Source organism: Epinephelus moara, chromosome 13 (genome assembly GCF_006386435.1).
Source record: "Epinephelus moara isolate mb chromosome 13, YSFRI_EMoa_1.0, whole genome shotgun sequence".
Classification (NCBI taxonomy): Eukaryota; Metazoa; Chordata; class Actinopteri; order Perciformes; family Serranidae; genus Epinephelus; species Epinephelus moara.
The window spans coordinates 16,936,758-16,963,564 of record NC_065518.1 but is presented as its reverse complement, the minus strand read 5'-3'; the positions used below and the strand labels follow the sequence as shown (position 1 = coordinate 16,963,564).

Here is a 26,807-nt window from a genome sequence, read left to right as displayed (position 1 = left end):
ATGATCATGATCATTATTATTATTAGTAGTAGTAGTAGTAGTAGTAGTATTACAATGTATTTATTAAATAATGTATTATTTATTTCTTTTTTAATGTGGTATGTAATTAAACTAAACATGTAAACAGTATCTTGCATTTTCTGCTTTTTCTGTTGTATAAAAATCTGATTTATTATGCTTATTATTACTATTACTATTATTATTGTATTATTTTTTAGTTATTTAAAATGTATTTATTTATTTATTTCTGTGCTGTTACTTTGAAGCCAAAATCCTCCTACTTCCGGTCTTCCTGTGACTGTCTCCTGCTGCCTTGCTGTATTCTCAACCTGTGACACATAAATATCAGCTGCTCCCGGCAGTAAACAGAAGCACATATAAAAAGGGCATGTTTTTCGTTAACATAACAAAGTATGACACATTTTTATTATAGTAAAACCTTTATAAAATTCTAATACACGTCTTTTTTCTCTCTGCAGGTCTTCATCACATCACAGTGAGTGTCACACAACATAATGGGCGGATCATGTATAAAATTCACACATGATGACTTTTGTTTTTTAAGGTGTCAAAGTCTCTACACAGTGAGGAGATCATAGATAGTAGATTAACTGGATTAACCGTGGCTCTGCATATAAACCTGCATCCTGACCCTTTGGTGGCCCCTGAGTAACTGTTACTCATCTAACCACATAATTCACTTTATTATGGGCTGTTTGTCATTTACAATAACATCACGAGCTGACTAAGAGGCTGAGCGAGAGGAAGCTGAAGGAAGTCTTTTAGCGCCATCTTCTGGTCAAACTGAGGTAGTCCATTTATTTTCCACAGGCTACAGTGAGTGTGTTTGTGTTTCATTCAGTTATTTATATACACTGGAAAATGTCATTCACAAAGCAAAACGGTTACATTCAAAGCCCCTTTTTTCTTCTTTGTAATATTCATGTCAATGTTACCAGTTAATAATATCATCATGTCATCGTTTTTCTTGTTTTAAATCCCTTTGTCACTGTTGACAAATTAATTTCAGATCCTATAGTCAGGTAAAAGTGGAAAATAAAAAATGAAATACATACAAGTAGCTTGTTTTCAACATCTTACCAAAGTAAAAGCATAACAGTATAGCAATGAACAAACAGTAATGAACAAAATGTGTGTACCAAAGTAAAAGTACCCAGTGTGCAGCAGAGTCAGAATATTACAAAATTTTATTGCCGCATTGTACATTCAAGAAGTATTTTGGTAGGTGAAGGATAATTTTAAACACTTAATATACTTTGGGTAGTTTAATCCATGATAGTGCATCATATATTATAAGATCACAGGCTTTGTATATAGTAATAATAATAATAATAAAATATAATATATAGGCTCAACACAATTAAGAGTGGATTTTATTCCAAGTTTCAGTTGTTAGAATTGGTAATTGATTTTTCCCCAGTATGTCTATTGTCATTTTGAGAGAATCACATAACAACAATACAACAGTTTGACACTAAAATAACATGCATTACACAGACATACTCATCTACACACACTCTACTTGCACAGATATCAGGTACAATACCAATAAATCTGAATATTTCCCTGCATCTTTTTACAATTTCCGATAAGGTAATGCATACATTTACTCCTTTCATATGTTCATATATGCTTCCCAGAGCTGAAAAAGAAAAAATCCTTCGCTTGCCCTTAGAAAAATAAGTTAGTCTTTCCAGACCTATAGAGTCCGATACCCCCTTTATCCACATTCTCAATATTTGGACATCTGTACTCTTCCAACACAATGCAGTAGCTCTCCTGGCTGAGAGGAGTCCAAAGTCCAGAGGTTTAGTCTGTTTGGATGTTTGGATAGAGTCCTCTGGGTTTAGTCCAGGCACACACAGTCTGGCATTTAAAGGGACCTCTGTGTTAAACACCTCTGACGAACATTTATAACACCTATCCAAAGGTATAGAGTACCTTTCTCTATCAGGCACTTAGTACAATCATTAGGAATATTAAATTGGTCATTGATTAGTTCAGAACTGTAACGCTAGTAATGGCAGAAATGTAGTTAGTGTCAAATTCTATGTTTTTGGGGGTGAACGTCCATTTAAGATTAGTTCACAGAGAGTTTAGAGTCAGTTCATCTTGTTGACTAAAATGTGTCGTATGTCTACAACCTGGTGCTTTTTCCTCTAATTTTTTGCCGAACCTCAACCGCAGTGGCTACTTGAGTCTCCCACGTGCTTTCACCACTAACGCTGCATGTTTAAGAACCAAATAATCATAAATAGTCCACTGCAGAGTGGCCACCTTGTGGTCAAACATATGAATGCACATTTTGACCTATTAGTAATGTTAATATGCTAAATTAGGCTTAATTTACTGTGTTATCTTTGCTATAAGGTCCACACAGATGTTTTCGTTTGTCCTGGGCCAAAAATGGCTCTTGATAGTAAAGGTTACAGACCCCTGGGTTTGGGTTAGGGTTGGGGTTAGACATTTAGTTGTGCTCATTAATGCTGGGTGCACACTGGACTTGAAGCGTCAGTTCTCCATGGAGCCCTGCCTGCTTGCTTTCAGCGGCCATGTTAAGGTAAAATATGGCATATAGGTGATAACGGAAAGTGGCTTTCAGACAATCATGTACCTGACAGGATGTGAAACTTAACCTTCACCTTCAAGTGGTCACACTTTGCAGCCAAAAGCATCCTGTGTGTGTGTGTGTGTGTGTGTGTGTGTGTGTGTGTGTGTGTGTGTGTGTGTGTGTGCTCGTGCATCTATCTTTGTGAGAACCAATTAGAATTTAAGACCCTTGACAGTAAGGACATTTTTGGGGCCAGTGCTCACCTGCAGACCTGCAAAGGCCTGTTTGAAGGTTCAAACTTGGAGCTGATCTTCAGGTCAGACATAGGTTTAGATAAGGGTTAGGGTTGAATGTTCACTCTGGATGCAAATATTATAATAAAAATTGTGATGATAAAGGTGAAATATGTCATATAGGTGATAATGGCAAGAGGCTTTGAGTTAGTAATGTAGGTGGCAGGATGTGAAACTTCTGTTCACCAACAAGCTGTCACACAGTGGTGTGTGTGTGTGTGTGGAAAATATAGAGCATCTGAGAACACTTAAGACCAGCATTAGTTACCACAGCTGTTTTTTTCCCATCTGACTGTGCTGATGAGTGTGTTAGTTTGTGTGTACGCTGGTGCCACATGTGTGCAGATGTGTGCAGACAAACTCCTCTCTTTGAGTCTCAGCTTCATCTGAACTCTAACTGAGGGGGAAGGAAATAATAAACTGAAACTTCTGACCTTACACTCGTCTTTATGTTTTTAAAAAAGGAATTTCCTGCCCTTTATAAAGATCTCTATCTCTCTCATCGTCCCTCCACTTCCTCTGTGACAGACCTGAGACGAGAGAGCAGCTCCAGTTGCAGGGTGCAAGACATGTGCACAGACTGTGGGTGTGCATGATTGTGTGTGTGCACAGACTGTGTGTGGGCACATGTTGGGTGACTGAAGCAAATAACTGTATGAAGGAAAGGAGCTGAGTTTAGTATTTCACTGTGTGTCCTAATATTAACTGTCCAAGTGTGTCAGGTGTTTTAAGAACAGGTCTGCAGACTGTAAAGGCCTTAAATACACTTTTATATCTTTAATTAGAAAAAGATTAAAATTCTTTACATGACTGTGAACTGGAGACAATCATGTATTCACATCTGCACTCTGCATCAGATAGTCACGACTTTATTTAACTCGTGAACAGCAGGTGGAAGCTGAGCTGAGCTGCTGCTGCTGCTGCTGCATGAGTCTCCTCCAGCTGTGGCTTCAAACAGTCCTCCCAGCACTCCAGTGTCCGGGCTTTGAAACTCTCCACAGCTCTGTGGCTCACATCCCTGAGTCTCCTGCCAACAAAACTGATCGGTCACTTTTTAAGATGCGTCAATCTTCACATAAGCAGGTAGGAAAACACCGGAAGTTACAAGAGATGGCGTTAAAATAAAAGCATCTTCAAGTGTGTGTTAATGAATGGAATCCACAATACATACTGAGTATTGCCAGACACTGACACTGTCATAATTTATCGTGGCTCATCCCACTCATACCATGATGTCTAGGCTGATATCACATTTGGTAATGCAGAGTTTAAAAGTGTGACATCTGCTTTATGTCGATTCCTGTTAAAAAAAACAAAAACACTCTTTAGTCACATTGACATAAACATTTCATCACTTCTATTATTTTTTGCTTTTTTTTATCGGTGCCAAAAACAATAGAAAGTATAAAACAATTGTGGATTTGTGGATTTATAGATACACGCATGTGAGGAACGGGAGACAATTGTCCAATTTAACATGATACATGTAAAAAAAAAAAAATATGGAGCCTAAATCTAATTATTATTATTATTATTATTATAATTATTATTATTAACATTCAAAAGCAAATAGCTTTGGTTTAGAGTGACCTCATGGCATTGCTAGCACATTTTCATAAAAAGTAAATCTTATTTTACTCTTTTTTTTTTCTTTTTTTTTTAAATTGGTGAGATGTCTCTCCAAGATTTTTTGTTTTGTTTAAATGCTTTTTTAGGTAGTATAAAGTAGCCTACAAGTTGAAATGAAAATAAAAATAATTAAATGTTTTTTTTAAGCGTTTTTTATTTGTAATACAAAATGCAATTTTAAGTACATTTTATTTTATTTTTTGTACAAAGTTTTTTCAATACTTTTTAGGTAGTACAAATTGAAATAAATTCAATTTTATTTTTTGTTTAAAGTTTTTTTTTCAAGAGTTTTTTGGTGATACAAAATACAATTTGAAATACATCTTATTTTTTCTTTTGTTCAAAGTTTGTTTTTCAAATTGCCTTTGAGTCACAGGAAGTCTTTTATTGTGAAAATCATAACCGGAAATACTGTTTTACACGTGCCGTCTTGACGTCGGTCACTTGTTGAGCGGAGCGCACACACACAGGAAACCACGCAGCAATAATCTCATTTTACAAACGATACGTGTATCTGTAGTGAGGGAGTGTTTCATGTCAGTTTACAGCAGAAATATTTACATTAAATCAAACTGTTTCATTTTTCTTTGAGTCTTTAATTTTCTAAAGAAACGCCCAAACAGGCTGAACTACTGATCTGGACTGAACCCTGCAGGACGCTCCTAACAAGTGATTGTCATCATGTCTGGTGAAGAAGCTCCAACTCAGCAGGAACAACCTGAGCAGCATCAGCAGCAGGAGCAGCAGGAGCAGAAACCCGACGACCCTCCGCCGCAGGAGCCCGGGAGCACCCCTGCAGCAGCCGTGGAGAAGCCCCTCTCTTACCGGGCTCTGGTGCTGACCGGGTTCGGGGGTTATGATAAAGTCAAGCTGCAGGTGAAGACGCAGAAGCAGCCGCAGCTGGCGGCAGGAGAGGTCCTGGTGCGCGTCAAGGCGTGCGGGCTCAACTTCGCCGAGCTGATGGGCAAACAGGGGCTGTACGAGCCGCTGCCCGCCCCGCCCTGCACGATGGGAATGGAGGGCTCCGGGGTCATTGAGGCAGTCGGGGAGGATGTGAAGGACAGGAAGGTGAGTGGAGGCCTGCTGAGAGTGCACTCACACCCACAGCATGCCACTGAACCCACGGACATACCCAGTCATGTGCCGAGGAGCTGCTCAGGGTGTAGTTTGGGTTTAAAGCAGAGTTTACTGGAGTGTTTCTGGACTGAAAATCTGCATCCTGCTGGTTCCCAGTGACACTGAAGTAACACTAAATCTGATTTTTCCACTTTAGTTTTCCAATTTCTTTGGTGAAAGTTGTAGACCAGGGGTGTCAGACTCATTTTAGTCCAGGGCCACATACAGCCCAATTTAACCTCAGATGGGATGGACCAATAAAACCATTGCACAATAACCTTTAAGTACCATCAGCTCCAATATTTCCCTTTTTTGTGTGTAAAGAACTGCAAATACAGTCTGTAGACCTTCATCCTTTTGCAAAACAGATGAGTCAGTCTACATCTGACTGTCATTACATGTGCATTTATCCACACATCTCCTGATACAGACTCTTTAGAACTGAAGCTGCTGATTGACAATATTTTGCACAGTGTTCAGTATCTTTAAACATGGTCACAGTAAGTATTCATTGATATATCAGAGAGCCTCTGAATCAGATTTTACATGAAGTCGGCATTGTATAACTTGCTCCTGCAAACTGGCACATCTTGGTCTAGTCATGTAGTGGTATCAGATTGGACCCTTTGGCTGGCCAGTTCTGGCCCACAGGAATCAAGAAAACCTGCAAACTGTTGGCCTTTAGATGGCAGAAACCACGCCCATCACTTCACTGAGTATTCTGTCTATGAATAAGTTCCTCTTCTTACTAGTGTCACAGTGAAAAAAATAGGGCTGGGCAAGTGTTATCAATAGCTGCGCGACTACAGTAGATACCATCTTGTAAGTGTGGTCTTCCTGGTTTTAAGGCTGCATTACAGTGAAATGATGTGGCTGTCTGAACTGACAGACTGTTCCAGCTGTTTTATTACTTGCCTCTATCCACTGACTCATTATATCCACATTACTGATGATTATAAATCAAACATCTTGCTGTGTAAGTATTTTGTGAAAGTGCCTACAATATTATCGCAACATTGATATCGAGGTATTTGATAAAATATATTGTGATATTCAATTTTCTTCATATTGCCCAGCAGTAGTTTAGATTATAGGCTTTTCAGATCCCCAAAAATGGCCAGAATTATTCAATATTTTTGCTACTGATTAATCATAGCAATTAATTATTAATCATTCTCTTCATCACTAGTCTGACAATAGTGTATAAACAGCTGTCACAATAACCTAAACTCCAAGAGGATGTCTTCAAATTGTTTTGTCAGGCCAACAGTCCAAATAATGATGAAACACTGACAAGCAGTTAAATCTCATGATTTAGAGGCTGGAACCAATAAATGCCATTTTTTGCCATCTGATTGATTATCAGAATAGTTCCTGATAATTCTCTGTCTATTGACCAAACATTTAATCAGCTGTTTCATCAATATATAATGATGCCATCTATTGGTACAAACAGCCTTAAAGTAGCAGTGTGTGGGATTTAGTGCCATCTAGTGGTGAGGATTGCCAATTGCAACAGGCTGAAACTTCTCCCATTTGAACTCCTGGTTAAAATTGCCTCAGTGTTCATTTTTCAGGAGGTTTTTACCAGGAGCTGAAGTATCCGCAGAGATCTGTACCTCTCCAGAACAAACAGACCTGATTTAAACCAATAAAAACACTGAATAAAGCAATTTCACGTTAAAAATCAGTGTTTCTCCTACACTGTTTGGCTGGCCGCTAGCCCAGCACCTGCTAATGTGTGCTCACCTTTTGTCTTTGATAACTTGGTGCTTTCACACCTACCCTGTTTAGTTAGGTCCAATTGAACTTAAGGTCATTTGCCCTCTAAGTAAAGTTCATTGGGCAGGTGTGAACACCAATCACACTCAGGTGTGCACCAAAACAACCGGACCGAGACCTTCTTGAAGAGGTGGTCTTGGTCTGGTTACAAATGAACTCTGGTGCGGTTCGTTTGTGGTGAGAACGTGTTCCGACCTCGATCCGAACCAACTGCAGTCACATGACACATTGTTTGGGTTAAACATGAGCATGTTACAGTCCTGGAGGATTATTAATGTGCACCTCCTCCTGTACTGCCTTAATATGCACATTCAGCACATCCAATGCATCAAAACATTGTTTTCTAGTTGGAGCCGCGCCTCGTTTTCAAACTGTATGGTTTGACTAAAATGAACAATGACAGCAATATAGTCCACGATGAGCAGCGCTAAAATCAACCTGCGTAGTTGTCCCTCCATTGTGACATTAGAAAGTGTCACATTTATCTTGCAAGTGTACTCTTCTTCAACGTTTGCTTTACTTCCTGGATTTTTCCCACATGGAAATTCTGACCAATCAAGAGCAGCTTTCTCACACAAGGCATTTGATCTGGTCCTCTTGTAAATGCTGCCGTGAGAACACGAACCAACTCTAGGCAATTATGCAACTCTGTAACAAAATTAGTCCCTGATTCGGATCAAAGCAAGCAAAGATCCAGATGTTCAGGAGGTTTTTACCAGGAGCTGAATTATCTGCAGAGGTCTTCTCCTCTCCAAAACAAACAGACCAGGTGGTTCAAACCAGTAAACGTACAAAATCAGTGTTTTTCCAATGCTTCTCATTGTGGAGAGCTTCTTACAATTATGGCTGACTTGAGAATCTGAATGGCCTTATCTAGAGACAGTGTTTGGTTTGTCTGTTCTGGGCTACTGTAGAAACATGGCGGTGCAACATGAAGATCTCCATGGATGAGGACCCGCTATGTAGAAATGGCTCATTCCAAAGTAATGAAAACACAACAGTCTTTTATTTAAGGGTGATTATAGACTAAGGAAAACATACTTATTATATTATATTCCATTTCTGCAAATATATCCCCCCAATTTCCTGCACACTGGACCTTTAAAGCATCTTCATTGTGTAAGCAGAGTGAAAAAGCAGAACCCATCCTCATCAGTCTGATCCATTAATGTGATGTGGTCTCCATTTTAAAAAGCAGGGTGGAAAGAGGCTTTCTTGCAGCAAAATGTAACATTGTGGCATTATGAATAGTTCCAGTGTCTGATTTACAGCGTGACCTTGAAGTGTGTTTACATTCTTCTTCCCGGCACTAGAGTACATTTACCTTCCCCTTGATAAAAGCTTTCCAAAGGTCGACTTTTATGGAGTTTTAATTTATCAAGTGTCTGATAAAAGGGTACAGAATATTTATATGTGTCCTTTTAATCCAGTCAGCTGCAGGCTGCTCTGTGTGCAGCATACAGGCACCTGATTCTCTGTGGTTAAAGCACATTTTCTTGAGATACTGCAAAGCTGATATCAAAGCATCAAGAGGTCTCTGGGTTTATTTGTACAACAACATATAGAGGATGAAACCAGAGTGACTCATTGCAAGCAGCCTCCGTGACTTCATGTCATAGCTTTTGCAAAAACTCTGCAGTCTTCACTTAGAGGCTCAGATTTATTTACTCACACTGGTACAATAAATCAAAGCAGCAGAGTATTGAGTCTCTTATGCGTACACTCATACATATGGAAGATGCAAAACACTCATATTTGGATGAGCAACAGGACTTTTCAGCTGTGTCATTGGGTTCATCAGAGCTGCGTCATTTGTTGTGTGTGTAAATCTCAGTAACAGATGACTCCCATGCAGAACTCTCAGAGGAACTCCGATGATTTTTGTCCTCTCATTTTCTTCCAAAAAATACATCATCCTTTCATAAACTGGAGACGATTTTGGTTTAGGATCTGGATATGTTAAACTGTGATATACTGTCCTGGCTAATGTTTGCAAGAGGAGTGGAACATTCAGGGAGCTTTGCACAGTTAATCATTGTGCATCCTAGCTCCAGTTTGTGTCGTGTATTAACATCAGAGTGTCCTCAAAGACTCTTCTAACCATCAAGATGAAAAATATTGTCTGTTGCATGATAAAAAACTATAATCTAGTTTCCCAAGTTGTGCCTCCTCCTCCAGATCCAATGGTAGCTGCTGTAAATGACGTATTGACTGTATTTTTTGAAGTACCGTCAGTGCAGCTGTAAGTCTTGTTAAAGGACTTCCATTTTGCGAAGATCGTTGAGTTTATAGTGTCCCACAAAATCAGTTGCTTAGCTCTGTTAATACATGACAGGCACAATCTTGGGCTTTGTGCATCCTAATCTATAAACCGATATCTGATACGTGTGCAGAATCTGTAGGCAGTGGTCCAAGACTTCGGTATCAGAAGTGTTCTGGTTTCTGTTTCTAGTCTGCCCAGTTGGACTAGAAATCCTGTTTTAATGGCAGGTGAATAGTACGTATGGAGAGGCGAAACACATTGGCCGAAATGCGATCTCAGAACCCATCGGCCAATGTGTGACAACAATTTAGCTTTGTATCAGCTTATTTAAAACAAAATAATAAGCATTTATATTCAGATATCTGTTCATGGAGATGAGCAAGCCCCCTGGAACAGCACATGGCCAAATCATAGAACTATGACTTTCGGGTTCGTCACATGATGCCATTGGGCCAACAAAGACTTTTCCAATAGACTTACATTGTGAAAAAGACATCTGTAAATAAGAAGATACTTGATACAAAATGACTCGTATCACTGCCACGATTTGATCCATTCGGACTGATAACTAGACTATCGAACTCTGTACTTTTAAGGGTTTCGACCAAATTATCTCAGTACTACCAAGTACCGATTTACATTAAATTCATTGGTGCCGAATGTCGGTACCTGAGACCACATCTGTGTGAGAACGCCAGGTTTAGACAAGAGGCAGAAAAGCTGTGAAGCACCCCAAAACTGGAAAATCAGTCATGGAGTTCTGCAGCCTCTCCAGTGGCTTCCCAGCAAGCCAAAGCTATGACTGCCATGATTGTTTCAACATCTGGTCTATTTTCTTTTCCATATTCATTTAGTAACAGCCAAGTATCACTGCTAGACGGGCACACACACTCACAAGCAGACAGATAGAGACAGAAGATTAGCTTGAAAATGTGATTTGTGCTAATACAGACAAAGTAAAGTACTGAAAAAAAGTTACTATTGGTTAGAGGTACCAAATTACTGGGACTGGAACTGGCACTGATACTGGTTCAGATGTGAACCGTACTCAACCTTACTGATAACATTGTGAAAGTCTGGAAGATCCGTAAGGATGCTCCCGAAAGTCGGAGATTCGAATCATCAGTCGGAGACCCTTCAGGCAACTGAGATTGCTTCGAGTCGGGCAGTCTCGTCAGTGTGTTATGCAGTGTACTTCTGGGGATGTTTGGGTTCCCATATTTTGCTGCGGAGTGAGCACTCTCAACTTTCACGCTACTCTTTGCATACAAACAGGCAGCTGCACAAAGGAAGAGAGGTTTTACACCGTAAGGTTCCAAGACAACATTATCTTCTTTCTTCTGCTTGGAAGTGAATTTGCAGCTCGCAGCAACTTAATACGACACAGTTTCTGGCTTTTGTTTGATATCTAGTGTCGTCAAAAAATGTTGTAGCACATTTCCGACCGGTCAGTAGCGCAGTTAGCTTGTTTACAATATCGCCTGAATGCTGCTGTCACACTGAACCCTGTTTAAACTTTAAAACTTTATATGGAAAAAAACAATCTGATTTGACTGGTACAGCCCTAAAGATCCGCAACACTGAGTAATTTTATCTCCATTGAAGTTAGCGGAGGGCTAAACTAGAAGTTAGCCCCTTGGCCGGCAAAGGTCTCTGGTGCACCTGCTCTATGTGTCCCATAATGTGGATGATCTGGGTAATTTTACACCTGGGAAGTCAAACTTTTTGGCTTCATACAACACTGAGCAACCGTCAAAGGAATCAACAGGGCCCCACCTTCAACGCTGTATCCAGGTCTCTCTATGCTTCCATGGAGATTAGCCAGAGTGACCGGTGCACTGAAGAGGAAATCGTTGCGGGGATATCTACATTGGCCGTTGCCCCCAAAGACTTATGGTCGTCAAACCAATAATCAATGAGTTTCGAGATTGTGTGCATCCATTCATGCACCACCACCCAATTTTGCTTCAGTCAGTTGTTGACTTCTTTCAAGTAGAATGTTTTACTGCTCACCTGTCAATATGAAGATAAATAAGATACACTGAGGTCACTCTTCTTTCAGTCGGACAGGTCTTTTCTAGACTGTTAGAGTTTTATAGGCTATTGTTGAGTTTGAAGTGTGTTTTATATTAACAAAGCTCCTCCATATCCCTCTGTGTCAGTATGGAATTTCCCTCCTCTTCCTCCTCCATTCATTACACTCCCACTCCCCTCATTCCTCCCTCTATCCTCTCTGTTTTAAAGAGCAGGAATCCTATAGAGCGACTGGTGTGTCTCCAAGAAAAAAAACTTTTTTGAAAGGAAGCAGAAAAACACCAGACACCACAAAACACCAGATGCAGCAGTTCAGGAAGTGGTGGGATATTAAGGATCCCAACTAGGTTAGGTTTAAAATGTATGAGCACTGGGAGGAAAATGGAAAGTAGACACGTCTAGGTTCAGAGTCAAGATGGTGGGTTCGGTTGGTGTGAGACTCTGGGTGGGACTGCAGTGTGACACATTGGCGCGCAGAGCAGCAGACAATCACATTAAGGGAAGCCGAAGTGTTTACAGAGAGAGGCTGATCCTGTTGTAGCCGGGCTCGAGCAGCAAGGCTTCTCCATATGAGGACGGGAGGGTGTGGCTGCTTCATGAGACGCTTGGAAAGCAGTCAGAGCAGATGTGTGATGTAGGATCCCATTATAGCTTCCTGACTCCAGATCCAGCACTACATCGTCACAGATGTCTCTGGATAAAATGAATTGATGGTCGATGATTATGCCTCATAACTTGATTAATATTTGGAAGTCTGGAGCAGGGATTTCTGTGTTTAACTGAAAGAAAGTCATCATCTCTCTTTCTGCGGATAAACTGTTTAATCAACTTAATGTTGTGTGATCAGAGGATGTGTCGCAGTGTGTTCAGTATTCAGCTCAGGGCAGTGCACGCTATCTGGTCAATTTAAAGCAGATGTCTTTAATGTTTTAGAATTAATATAGGCCTGTTTTAAATAATCAATCTGCAGTGTTGGAAAATAACTGATTAGATTTACTGAGGTACTTGTTCTTTATGTTTTTCCATCTTCTACTTGCTCCTTTTATATGGCAGCTGTAGCTACTTTTGACTTAGCAGATGGAGATTTTACCTAAAACATTTATCATATAAATATGCATTGTTAAAGATTAAACCAGCTTTTTTGGCTTGTGTACCCCAACAAAAAATGTCTGATATCTATAAACAAATATCTACATTTGTATGCAGAGTCTGTAGGCAATGAGACAAGGTTCCAGTCACTAGGCATGCGCAAGAAACTTGACCATCACAACAATGGCGGACACCCTCTTGAATTTATCAACGCTTCCCCATCATAGTGTAGATTTACTGTAGCAACTACACCTCGTCGTCCGTCCAGACAAACATTCGCGTGGTTGCCATTTTGTTTGTTTATACATCGGCGCTCTGTAGAAGGAAGCGTAAGCGTCACACAGCCAACTACTGGCCTGGCATGTATACTGCAGCGGATCCGTGTGCACGGTGATTGTTATCAAAACGTCAATCTCAGACTAAAAATACATACAGTAAATAAGACACAAAAATATTAATTGAGGGCTTTTCAGTGGGCTTTGGTTGCCTGCAGCTAAACGTGTGAGCGAAAGAGGCGGAACACATTGGCCCAGATGCAATTTTGGACAACGCCTGATCTTATCTGCATTCATATGCAAATATCTGTTGATAGAGATTAGCCGAAACATTGTCAGGACCTGTATCAGGTTGTTAATCTAACTGTAAACAATGAGCAGCACACAGAAGAGGAAGTCTTCGCCCAGATATTCATTGGCTACAGCGGAACCCCCGAAATATTGGCTGTTGTCCCCAGTGGTTATATCATCGTCAAACTGATAGCTGATGAGTTCAGAGATTGTTGGGGCCCCAGTCAACTTTCAGATGTCTATGAAAGGCACGTGGTTCTCATATGGTTACATTTAACCAACAATTTGAGGCACAAAGAAGTAAAATTGTCAGTCAGGGGCGTGTCCACCAAAGCGTTTTTTTTCCTGAGGCCAGCATATTTTTTTAATTCTTTGTGATGGGAGTGCTGCGTATTGAAGCTACGCTGAGTGCCAAGATGACCAGATTAACCTTGGGTAACACTGAGCTCGTCACTGTCACTTTTTACCCACCTGTTTACCCAATCACAGTGGAGGAGCGACAAATACCACAAAGACCAACCAGCACATCTTACAGATAGAACTGCTGAACAACAGCAACAATGGAGGAGACATTGAAATGTGTTAATATACTGTGTGTATATATTTGAGGTGTGGGAATCACCAGAGGATCCACGCTATATTATCATGATATTTGAGACACAATACAATGTTATTGCGATTTGAAATATGTCAGGATATGCTGGGTATTGTGATAGAATATATTGTGACATATTGCGACCTCTCTCCCTACGTGCTTCAGCCTTCCCTTCATCCAGAGCAAGTACTTTACCTTGCGCTGACATTTTTGCTTTCACAGACATTCCATATCTTAGCAACCAGACACAACCAAAGCGTCTCAGCTGATAAAAACACTGCGCCTCCAAAGCGCTCTCAGGCGCTCCCAGCTGGGTGTTTCCTGAGGAGCGCCTGGCGGTTTCAGCTGGAAAAAATGCTTTGGAGGTTATGGGGCGTTAAGATTCGAGAAAAGTCCAAAAGATAAGAAATAAGAAAAGAAAACAGAAAATTGTGCAGCAAAACTGTTCTTCAGTCCAACCACATTAATGATCTCATGACCCCTTCTGACCCTTTGATGGGCCTGAACCCCTATGAGGAACCCTTGAACTTGCATCAATATTTGCAATCTAGTGATGTAATCTATAACGATCGATCAGTTACAGTGGACATTTTTCTTCTGAACAAGTACTTAGGTATATTTTGTTGATGATTCGTTACCTTACTTTTACTTAAGTAGGATTCCGAATAGAGACCTTTGACTAACAGTTTTTTTACATTGTGGTACTGGTATTTAACTTGAGTAAAAATCTGAGTAAGTCTTCCACCACTGTCCCTCTGTATGGTGAAAATGGAAACAGACAACTTGTCAACATTTCCCCCCTAATGTTTCCAAGTGTTATTATTGTTGCGCTGCTGTCACAGAGCCAAGCAACTACCACAGTGTCCTTAGCTACCTCTGTTGTTTCACAGCCTACCATTTCTTGCTTATAGAGAACCAATCTGAATGCTGATGGTGTCATTATTTTATAGACGTTACATTGTGCAGTCAATATTGTAAAACTTGTCTATTTCCACTTTAAGTTTTGTTAAACAAAGAAAGCACCATATTGATGCTTTTACTTTGTCTGCTGTTGGGAAGAGTTTGTCTAGTTTGACAGTGATAATTACATTTGTGCATAAAAGAGGCATCAAGAAGTGACATGTCTCAAACTGTGTTTATATTTTCATGCATTGATATAAATAGCAGGAAAACTGTACAGTCTTACTGACTTTGCTGTGACTGATTAAAATAAACAGCAGGTTTCCACTCAAACTTCATTGTCCTACTTCAAACATCACTTGAGTTACCTCAGTCCATGTCAGCGTTCCAGGAACTGAGCTCAGCCCTTTTTAAAATGACTATCATGCATTTTTGAGGTCATCCAGCGGCTGTTAAAAACTGTTTCATAAGACCAGAGGTTGAGAAACTTAATCAACCCCACAAAGGAGCATCTGAGTCATCTGAGGTGGAAGTCAAAGCCTAAAAACTGGAGCTGTTGGACTTATCTCACTGCAACAGACATATGCAAAATGTGTTTATGTGTGAATGTCTGTTTTTGTCTGTGCATGTGTGTGTAAATATTTGTGTGCGTGTGTGATCTGTCTATTGTGATGCGTTTGTGTGCAGCGGGAAGTGGGTGTTGCTCAGCAGTCTTGAGGCTGTTTTTACAGGAAGCAGTGCAACGTTCACAATCAGACTTCTTTCCTGAGCCTTCACTTTTTTGGCAACTTTCGCAACCCCAGTGATGCTTTTATAATAGCATGTCCTTGTGGAAGAGAGCAGCACACAGAACAGGAACTACATTTCCCATAAGCCCCCTTATCTGAAGTCATTTGAACACAAATAGCTCAGGTACATGCAGCAGGTTTGGTGTTATCCTGTTTAAAACATATGTAAACTCAACTGAACTGGAACAATCAGTCAATTAAAGGAAAATTAATTAGCATTTTTTCAATAACAGTTTTTGTCGTTTTTAAAGCAAAACTACAAAACTTTTGCTTCTTAAATGTGATGATTTTCTGCTTTCCTGTGTCAAATATGACAATAAATCATATATATTCTAAAATATTGGTCAGATCACACAATTTGAAGACGCCACCTTGGGCACAATTTTGACTATTTTATTAGAGACTGTACATAAAGATAGACGACACGTCTCCACCTCTCACTAGTGTTCAAAAATGAAGCCAAAATATCCAAGACATTGGCGCTGCCATCTTGCACTTGTGATGTCATTTGGAGCCAGAGTCTACGCAGTAGCATTTGGAGAGTGGAGCTGCAGTATTGGGTTCCCTCCATACACTTGCCTGACCCAATCACCAGCAGCGCTGTTGATTGCCAGCGCACAAATTGACACACACAGCTATCAATCATGACATCACAATCTGTTTTTATAGCATAGAATAGGGATGCCAGTTAATTTTGCTTCCAATAGGCCGACACCCATTAAACGGTAACTGACTGTTTTTGGGTTTTTTTTGGAAAAAATATGCACGATGACATGAAATATAAGAGGCCTCTCCTTTTAGTCCAGCACTCAGTTGGCTACAGCATCGTATTTCAAAGCACTATTCATTTAGAGGTGGTGAAATTTAAATGTTTTGTGTCATAAATGTCTGACCTTTTATTTTATTCTATTTTGGCTTTGCTGACAAACAGCCAGCTAGCTGTGTTAATATGCGGAAACAAAGTACCCATGGCCGATCTCCAGTCTCCACTGGTTAGCTAACGTTAGCCTTGGCCGCTCTGCACTTTGCACCACACAGGTCGGGTGAGAGCTAGCTAGTAGCACAGCTCATTTGGCATTTATGGCTGGCAACCGGGATGGCATAGCTGAGAAAACATGATGGCCATTGGTTTGCTAACGTTAGCCTTGGCTGCTCTGCACTTTACACCACCCAGGTTGGGTAAGAGCTAGCTAGTAGCACAGCTCATTCAGCGTTTAGGGCTAGTAACAGGGACGGCATAACTGAAAAAACATGGTGGCCATTGCTTAGCTAATGTCAGTCTTGGCCGCTCTGCACTTTGCACCAACTAGGTCGGGTGAGAGCTCGTTCGTAGCCGCCAAGGCAACCTTTCAGAAAAATGAACAACTGAACTGAACATTCATCAGTGTGATAAGAACTGCCTAAAATGACAGAAACTATCTTTGGGAAAACATTTTTTGACATGTAGGCCTACTTTGATCGTTTTTTTGGCCCGGGTCCCAGCAGCTAACATGGAGCTGGTGGGGTTTATGACCTGTACTGCAGCCAGCCGCCAGGGGGCGATGGAGATGTTTTGGCATGACTTTAAGGGAGCTGTCATGCTGTCCATCGTAACTATCATTGTATTTTATAGGCCAAACAATTAATCACTCAAGAAAATATTAATTATGTTGACTGTAAGGTAGGGTGGAGTTCTAAGAAAAACATATTTATTTTTTTACATATTTTTTGATTTGTCTTTATGTATTTTTCTTTATTTATTTCTATGAATTTATTTTATAATGTATTTTTTATTTGGTTTATTGATGTAGAGTTGTGTATTGTTTATATTTTGTGAAAATTTCATAAAGAAAGTGTAAAAAAGAAAAGAGAATATTAATGGATAATAAAAATAATCATTAGTCGCAGCCTTAATTTCAGTTGTTCAGATGTGGTCTTAATGAACCCATTAAACTTTTCAAAGAATTTGAGTTCAGTTACTTGCCACATATCACAAGGTGACTCTGAAAGTCATTGCTTTGTGAGGATGAATGTGCATGTTGACAGAACACAGCAGTGGTGTAATAACTTGCCCTCGTGTCGTTCAACGACAAAGACACATCAGATGATTTCCTGCCTGCTTGACCTCAATTTGCCATTTGACAGCAACATAGACACGAGCAAAGTGGTGGTGACACGAGAAATTGAGCACATGGAAGAGGCAGTTACTCCTCATATTCACACATGAGTCTCACTCACACAGTCAGGACACTCACCATTACCATCATCATCACCTTCTCCTCCTCTGCCCTCTTTCAGGTGGGGGATCGAGTCATCGTATTAACCCGCAGCGGCATGTGGCAGGAAGTGGTTGTTGTGTCCGCCAACCATACCTTCCCCATGCCGGAGCAGATGAGCTTTGAGGAAGGTGCTGCTCTCCCCGTTAACTACATAACTGCCCACATAATGCTGTTTGAGATGGCCAACCTGAGGCCGGGCAAGAGTGTGCTCGTACACATGGCAGCAGGTAAGACACACACTGACGACAGTGAACACATAACGCGGGGAGCGTCGAATTGAAAAAGCCAGTAAAAACAGCAAAAACATTATAGATGATAGAGTAACCAAAAATGTGATTTTAGACAGGATTGATTTACAACTCAAACCTAATCAGTGGTCTCCATTGTGTTACATGGTTGGACAGTCTATCCCCCATGATTTCAAACAAACGTCCCCCCAGTCTCCGCGGAAACCTGTGAAGAGTCACACACCTCGTTCACTCCAGGCCACTAATCACTTCTCTGAATGCAGTCACATTTCTGTGCTGAAAATGATCAGCCGAGGGACCGTGGGTCAAGGGGGGAAGACATAGTGTGTGTGTGTGTGTGTGTGTTATTGTCTCATAACAGCTTATTCATAAAATGGAAAACAGGATCATTATCAGGCACGGTTGCTTTGGTAACACCTGACATTTGAAAAATTGGGCTCCAAAACTGAAACAAGCAAAAACGTTTCATTTCCTGCAGAGAATTGTGTGTTTAAATGACTAATGTGTCGTAGTAGTATTCTTTCAATCACAGTAGGATGGAAAAAAAAAACAATAAAGTTGGACCTCTACTATAAATGACAGCTGTCATGTGATATGATTGAAAGCTCCAGATCAGCTACTAAATGAACCTTGTAGTGGGATTGTTTCATCAACTGCTGCTGTTGTTAAAATTTCAGCACATAAAAAAACACACACACAGTGGCTCCAGGTTGGCCACATTCTAATTTAAGCTAACAATCTGAATACATTCCTGATTGCTCATACATTACCTGTCCTATATTGTCCTACACTTTATATATATTGTGCTCTGTATTATGTGAAGTAATATTTTAACCGTAGCAGTAGAGACACACCCTCTGATCATTCTGACTTGAGGGTGTGACAATCATGAAACTGGCAATGAATAAAACATCTTCAAGAAACCTAGTGTGCACTTCTGTGGTTTAATTATGGCAGTTTGGGGAATTTTGACAGTGTATGTCCGAAGTTGTGTGCATAGATAAATTAGAGATACATATTTCAAATTAAAAGCCTGCTTTGTAGTCACTAGTTATAAAAGATAAGCATCATTTCTCCGCATTTAAAGGTAGAGTCTGTAAGTCTGGAAAACACTCAACACCAAACCAATACACCCCACCCGTTAGTGCTCCTTCAGAAGCTCCACCCCCTCAAATTCTCGGACGTGTACTGTATCTTAGGTTAGCAAACTCTTCGTCTTCGTTGATAATACTCCTCAAAACATACTTTTACAGTGAGTTTTTGTACAGTAAATCTGTTGTGTGTATAGTTTTTATCCGTCTTTTATCTATTTTATTACACACAAATCGAACGTTCATCAATGTTTTCTTACATCAATTTTCTCGTACGCTGCGAAACAAACCACATTCATAAAAAAAAAGGCTTTAGACAATATTTAAAACCATTAATTTACTAATGCCTGCACTTATTTGATACCCTTTCAAGCTCATCAAATATTGTCAGGAGTATTTCACCATAAAAACTGAGTGTTCCAGTCCTAGCTTAAGGCCAAAAAATATCCCCTTATTATTTTCAAAGTACAACAGTGGCGGCTAGATGTATATTGGTGCTCCTGGACGCACTGCCCTGCAGCACCCCACACCACTGTCCTATTTCCAGCCTCGCCGCCCCCTGGAATTACATGCATTTTTCTCCCACTCGCTCTCTGCTTGTACATACCAGCTCCCACAGCAGCTCCTTTTCTCTGCTCCTACAGCAGCTCGACTCCTCTCCTCACCATTGATGTATAAAGAGGACTCTGTCACTGTTGCTGTGTTTTGTGTGTGGCAAAGAATGGATGAGGAGAGACTCATTGAGGTCGAGAAATATCTCGAGCTTAACGACCCACAGTCCTTTCATTATAAAGACAGTAGCCTAAAAGATATTGCCTGGTGACTCATAGCTCTGGAGATCGGCAGTTCGGGTGAGATTTAATTAGAGGATCTCTACACATGGTTGTAAGCTAATGCATAGGTGGAGGAAGTACAGATCTTTCAGTGAAAGTGGTGATAACTTTGTCTGTTGACGAGCTGCAGTGCGACACATCCAGTGTGTGCTAGGGGCAGCTCTTGATGTGCGCCTTCCAGTGTGTTTTCAGCTTTACAACAATTTTGGTCTCCATTGTTTTTATTGAATATGCTGGTAATGATGGGCACTGCCACCAAGTTTTGGTGCCATAAAATGTTACTAATGTTGATATCGGGAATCCAGACCAACCAAATATTCTTACACACCTCCAAGCAGGTGTCAAGGTGGCATATCTAGTTCTTCTGGAAGATATTGCCAGCTTGTAATGTGGTCACGAACAGCCGAGTCTCTTTCAGTTTGTCTGAAGATTTCGGCGACGGCCCTTACCTACGGAAGTACCCAATCTCATCGTCCCTCCAGACATTTTTGTTGCCGTCTGCGTGTAAACAACCCTTACTCTTCACCCTTAGATGTTTGTATTGTTTCGGTTTCATGCCAGTCTCATGACAGAAACATCAACACGCCCACTTGCTTGTGTGAATTCTCCAGACAATGACCTGCTGTATTCACACATCGGCTCAATCAGACATTACACGGACTTTGCACTCGGGAGCTGGCAGGGTGAAGTCCGTTTAATGTCCAATCCAACTGATTCAGACATTTGTGTTCTCACATACAGCTCCTCCAGGTAGTGTCTAGATAGGTTCAGGGTTGCATGTGTGGAAGGTATTTTTGTAACATTGTACATGTAATTGCAAGGGAAAGAATGTTGGCAAGGTAATATCTCCTATGTTATTTATGTTTCATGGTGTAGCTCTGTTCCTCGTGGGCGAGGACGTGGAAGAGGGAGAGTAGAGAGCAGAGGAAGAGGAGGAGGTTTTCTGCCCTTTTGCTGTTTTTCAGCCATCTCTCCTTCCTTGACACGTTAGCATGTGACAAAATGTGGCTTATTGTCCCCCCTGCTCCCTCTGCTTTTCTCTTTATACATCCACCGCCTTTCCCTTGTCATGTGCATGAGCGCTAACGCCCCCTTGTGCTGTTTGGCTGGAAGAATGTTGTGTAGCTCGTTCCCAGCCACTTTATTTGTTTCCCATTTATAGAGCCAGGGTGTGCACCCACAAAACAGACCATGAGGATCTCCTCAATCGCTGAATCTGACTAAAAGAATCATGGACAAGAATCTCTGATTGCACCTTTAAAATTCACGTCAGATGGTGGCGGGTAGAAGAACGATTGTTCGTCATCACCTTCTTTTAATCAATATCTGCAGCATCTTTATGGGAACATTTTGCTATGTATTCGATATACTAGAGCTTTGCATATAACCTCAAATGACTCTGTTGCCTTTTTAATGAGTCACAACTCCTCGTGCCATTTTCGCCATCTCAAGCTGTTGTTTGTTTGACACTATTTATTGTGTGTTTAAAAGATGTTAAAGAAGCAGTAACTCACAGAGCTCAGTGTTTGTCAACCGCTCTTGAGTCCAAGTGTACGGGTCAGTTAATGTCAGCATCCAGCATCACGGTCCAGTGCTCTGCTTCTGCATCAGAGACAGGGGGGCTCTCAGAGGCTGCGTTTCAGTGTTGAGTGTGTGGGCGGCTGTCAGCTGACCTGTATGAATCAGACCACACGAGGCGAGGGTGAAGGAGAGGGCAGGAGGGATTACTGGTGAGCCTGCACACCCAGGAAGCCGTCGTTGTGAAAAACCTTTCGCTGTTTAACGGAACAAGAGACTGGAAAGCAACGTTTGCTATCACAGTTCCTCGATCTTCCGGGGTTTCAACTACCCTAAAATTGCATCATTAATGCCACTGTTGCTACTGGAGTTGTTAGAAATGAATCTGACCTAAATCCCACCACTGCTAAAGGTAAATCTGCCTCACATGTATGACATTTAAACCCCTTAAAATCCCATACCCATGTTTTTATGACTGTTTTGTTCATCATGACATTGAAATTTTCCCCAAATCAGCTGCACATGATTCATGTCTTTTGAAAGTTCCAGGTCTCTTCCAGAATTTAAAATAAACTTCTGTGGTTTTTGAACAATGTTCGGCTCCACAGCATGAGTTTCAAATGCCCGAACTGAACAACACGTCCCTGCTGTAGGTATTATGAGTGAAAAAGCACTCACAGCCACTGTACGGACAATGTCTGCACATCTGTAGGTGGTGTTGGTATCGCTGTCACCCAGCTGTGTCAGACTGTGCCAGATGTGACCGTCTTTGGCACGGCGTCAGCCTCCAAACATGAGACCATCGCCCAGGGCGGCGTCACCCACCCCATCGACTACCGCACCAAAGACTACATGGAGGAAATCCGCAAAGTCAGCCCGAAGGGTGAGAAAACACACAACTGCTCATACTGCACATTGTAGTGTTCAAAACCTTACCTGCCCTGGAAGGTGCATATTTATATATTTAATGTTAACAATATTTTTGTGTCTTTTGTTTCCGCAGGAGTGGACATCGTCCTCGACCCACTCGGAGGTTCAGACACACAGAAAGGCTTTAGTTTGTTGAAACCTTTGGGCACTCTTGTAGTCTTTGGTAAGATTTTTTTTAACAGAATAACATATTACTTGCATCTCACTCAGTTTATTTGTATTTAATCTATGTTTTAACTTATTTTTTAAGTAATTGTAAGGATGCTGTTTTGTATCATTTAAAAATGAATAGAATTAAATGGAAGCTAACACAGGTGAAAAGTCTCTTGAAAGGACGGTTCACCCCCAAATCAAATCATATTTTTCTTCTTACTTGAAGAGCTGTTTATCAGTCTAGATTGTTTTGTGTGAGTTTCCAAGTGTGTGGTTTTTAATGTATCCCGTTTTGTCGTGCCTCATTCTAGGCGTGGCCAATTCTGTGACGGGCCAGAAGAAGAACCTGTTGGCCGTGGCGAAGACCTGGTACAACCAGCTCTCCCTCACCACGCTGAAACTGATGCAGTCCAACAAGGCCGTCTGCGGCTTCCACCTGGGCTACATCAGCGACGAGCAGCTCATCAGCAGGACGATGTTTGAGCTGCTGGAGCTCTACGGGCAGGGAAAGATCAAGCCTCGCATCGACTCGTGCTTTCATTTTGAGGAGGTTAGTTTGATCACGCTTTAGGTATGAAATCTGGAGGCTTTTCTTGTTTCACAGATTGTACTCCATTGATTCCTTTCCTCACCTCCTTCCCTTACATCTAAGTCCTGTATGCAAGCAGAGGAGGCAAGGAAGAGACACGAGGAGACAGGAGTCGGGGCACCTGGTTTCTAACAAAATGAGACATCTGTGCTTTGCAGTCATCATTTTAAAGCAACGTCAGGCACTTTTGGCAGGCTAAGGGGTTTATATGTAGCGATATCATCATGCAGAAACTTCCGTCAGGGGTGGTAATTTAGCATTCTGACGCTAAAACCGACGAACTTTGACCAGAATGTGAATGTTCAAATTGTAATACATAAGGAAGAGAAAAGAAAGAAAGAAAGAGAAAACAAATAAGCATATTTCCCAACATGTCGAACACTTTAAAGGTTTAAATAAAAAAAGAAGTACTTGATGTTTTCTCGGCTCAGATTATTCAGAGACATGAGATGAATGTACATCACACACGAGGAGCCCCACTGAAGCTTCTCCTGCGTCACAGCCTTCTGGTGTTTTCCTCTTTTCCATCACTCATGTGTGGCAAACCTCCGTCCCCCCATCAGATGAGTCTGTACTAAAGGACCGTTGCTAGGTGACGGTCTAAATTGTTGCCGTGGCATCCACTACTTACAGGGATGTCTCTGCGTTTCGAGTTTCTCTGGCTGCCTTCAAGGATAGACAGGAGAGTGATGCGAGACGATCCTGGCTTTGTGTTTGCAAGCAGGAAACGGACAATAGCCGAGGCAGGAAATAATAGGAAGTACAGACTACGTATGGTGGAGATCTATAGCGTTGATACTGTGGCCATTGTTGTCATTAATTTTTCTACTCGTTTCCACCGATGGGTCATTAACACGTTCATTTAGTCACTGCGAAACTGGCTCCATTAATATTTTCTATAGGAGATTTTCTTTTTGGTTTTATTCAGGGGTGTTTTTCGTGGATTTGATTTATTTATTGATACATTAAATCCAAGGTATAACATTTTTTTATTTATTTTATCTTTTTTTTTTTTTTTTGGATTAATTTTATTATTTTATCTTTTTTTTTTTTTTTTTTTTTTAAATAAATACATTTACAGTAAAATACAGTAAAAAAAATGCATTACCTAAAATTTAATAATACATTTTTCCTAAAGCACAAATTACATGTGTACAATTGAACCCCAGAGTAAGAGGAAAAAATAACCTATTGTTCACATCCGTTCTGCTGCTCTGTCTACTCCCAGGTGACTGATGCCATGAAGCGCATGCACGAACGCCAAAACATTGGGAAAGTCATCCTTCTTCCTGAAGTGAAGAAAGAGGAAGAGAAGCCAAAGTCCGACCCTGAGCCGGTAGAAAATGTGGAAAAAACTGAAGCTGCCGTCAGCGAGCAGAAGGAAGAAACCACAGATGAAGTAAAAGCCGAGGATTGAGTAAGATGTTTATTTGAATGATATTTTCAAGCACTTCCTGAATGAGTTCCCTATTGTTCACTTGTCAAAAAAAAATGAAGAAGAAAAAAAAAAAAAAAAAAAAGAAGAAGAAGAAAAGCAAGATGACATGAAATGTTTGACTTTGTCAGTATTTTAAAATGTTTATGGAGATTTTGTCGTGCAATATGTCTATAGTGTAGTGTCTGTGTTGGGAATACTTGTGTTTTTAAATAAAAATTGAGTGTACTCTGTGACATTACGTGAGGAATAATGTAATCTGATTACAGATGGATGTTAAATTTTAGGTCCCCATGACAACAGCTCAGCAACAGCAACAAACCAGGGCCGGTATCTATGAAACTTGGTCGAAAAAAATGGTCCTATACAAGGACTCATGAGTAAAAAAAATATGAATAAAAAGCCAGACTCTGAAGCTTTGATTTTTCATTAAAAAAAAAATCTTAAATGAGTATAAAGAAGAATACTAAAGAAGTATAAAGCAACAGCTCAAAGTGAGAACTATGAAAGTATTTAGTCGGTGACATGCTTAATTGTGCTGCAAAGGTCGTCTAAAAATGAGGCATTTCCATAAAATGATTACTGGCAAGCAGAGGCAGAGCAGGGTGCTGCTGCTGGAGCTCCAGCCCTGAATGTTTTCTCAAAAGCCCCAAATTCCTCCCTGACCTATGTTATGTAAAAAAACGTGTTAAAAACAGCAACAACAGACAATTTTTGCCTCTTTTTAGGCGGCAGCAGAGAAAATTAGTCCTCCTCAACATTCATTTTGTTCTGGTTTCAGAATGATGAAAACAGTTGGAGAACAATTAGATTCAAAGCAAGGAAAATATAAAAGACAACCTGGTCTCACTCCAAAGTCGTTGTAATCTGGCACTTGGGCAGTGACTTGTGGCATCAGACACTGACGAAAGAAGCTGTCCTTTAACGTGTGGCATCAGACACTGACGAAAGAAGCTGTCCTTTAACGTCGGCATGATACGCTGCCGGTTGCCGTTATAGTTTAATGGCTCTTGGAGAACATCGACTTTCATCCAGGAGAGCGGTGTTCGCGTCCCGTAAGATCCTAATCCCAACCACGTGCTTTTGTTGCCTAAACCCAACCACGTATGCTAGTTGTTGGAGGAAAAAAAAAGCATCAATTTGCGTTGTTGTACTGATGTAGTGCGTTTATTTTGAAAGAGACTATATGTAAATGTTAAATTTCCTGTGAAAATGGAAGTGTATTTTGAAAGAAGACAATGTATGTAACAGGCAGAACTTGACACGGCATCCCAGAACATCAAAAACCAACACACCCAGGGTACCTTTCACGTCATATCTGGAGATATGACCAAACATCAATATGTGACGAGGTCGGAATGAGAATGTGTTGTAAAAGAAGCAACAGTCACAGTGTCAGTGTTCGAGGAGCCAGACTGTGGTGTCAGTTGTATTGGCGTCAATGGGACAGGCACTGCAAATCACACTTTAAAAGGATAGTGCACCCAAAAATGAAAATTCAGCCATTATCTACTCACCCATATGCCGATGGAGGCTCAGGTGAAGTTTTAGAGTCCTCACATCCCTTGCGGAGATCCAAGGGAGAGTGGGTAGCAGCACAACTGCACCTAATGCAGGCTGGGCGCCCCAGATTAAAACGTCCAAAAAACACATAATTGAAACCACAAAATATCTCTGTAGCCTGTAGCTCTAACTGCCTCTCTGTGGACCGCACTCATGTGTGTGCGCTTGCGCGAGACCGTGAGACATGGGCACCGCCTTCATGTCTGCGCGCACACGTGAGTGCAGTATACAGAGAGGCAGTCAGAGCTACAGGCTACAGTGAGGCTAAAAACAGAGTTCAGATTATGTTTTTCTAAACAACTTTTTATGTCGGGGCTTCAGGACACTTGGATCACTACGGACGAGCAGTATGGAGATATTTTGTGGTTTCAATTATGTGTTTTTTGGACGTTTAAATCTGGGGCGCCCAGCCTGCATTAGGTGCAGTTGTGTTGCTACCCCCCCTCCCCTGGGAATTCCGCAAGGGATGTGAGGGCTCTAAAACTTCACCTGAGCCTCCATCGGCATATGGATGAGTAGATAATGGCTGAATTTTCATTTTTGGGTGCACTATCCCTTTAAC

The 26,807-nt window shown here is 40.9% G+C and overlaps 1 protein-coding gene across 2 annotated transcripts; it reads left to right on the top strand.

Moving 5' to 3' along the window:
• Positions 1 to 4,926: 4,926 nt before the first annotated feature.
• On the top strand, positions 4,927 to 25,337 carry LOC126399516 (synaptic vesicle membrane protein VAT-1 homolog). 2 transcript variants are annotated; one of them, XM_050059535.1, is made up of 7 exons: positions 4,927 to 5,562; positions 17,905 to 18,112; positions 22,288 to 22,458; positions 22,579 to 22,668; positions 22,970 to 23,208; positions 24,476 to 24,633; positions 24,728 to 25,337. In XM_050059535.1, the coding sequence occupies exons 1-7, from the start codon at positions 5,176 to 5,178 to the stop codon at positions 24,819 to 24,821; spliced, it is 1,347 nt and encodes a 448-aa protein (XP_049915492.1). In that variant the 5' UTR covers positions 4,927 to 5,175; the 3' UTR covers positions 24,822 to 25,337. The 2 variants fall into 2 exon arrangements, with proteins under 2 accessions (XP_049915492.1, XP_049915491.1); XM_050059534.1 differs by having other exon boundaries at positions 4,928 to 5,562; positions 24,476 to 25,337.
• Positions 25,338 to 26,807: the final 1,470 nt, after the last annotated feature.

Bases quoted from the DNA above. Each gene is read 5' to 3' on its own strand.
- LOC126399516 (XM_050059535.1), top strand. From the start codon at position 5,176: ATGTCTGGTGAAGAAGCTCCAACTCAGCAGGAACAACCTGAGCAGCAT. The intron at 18,113-22,287 runs GTAAGACACACA...GCACATCTGTAG, and splicing joins GCTCGTACACATGGCAGCAG to GTGGTGTTGGTATCGCTGTC. The intron at 22,459-22,578 runs GTGAGAAAACAC...TTGTTTCCGCAG, and splicing joins CCGCAAAGTCAGCCCGAAGG to GAGTGGACATCGTCCTCGAC.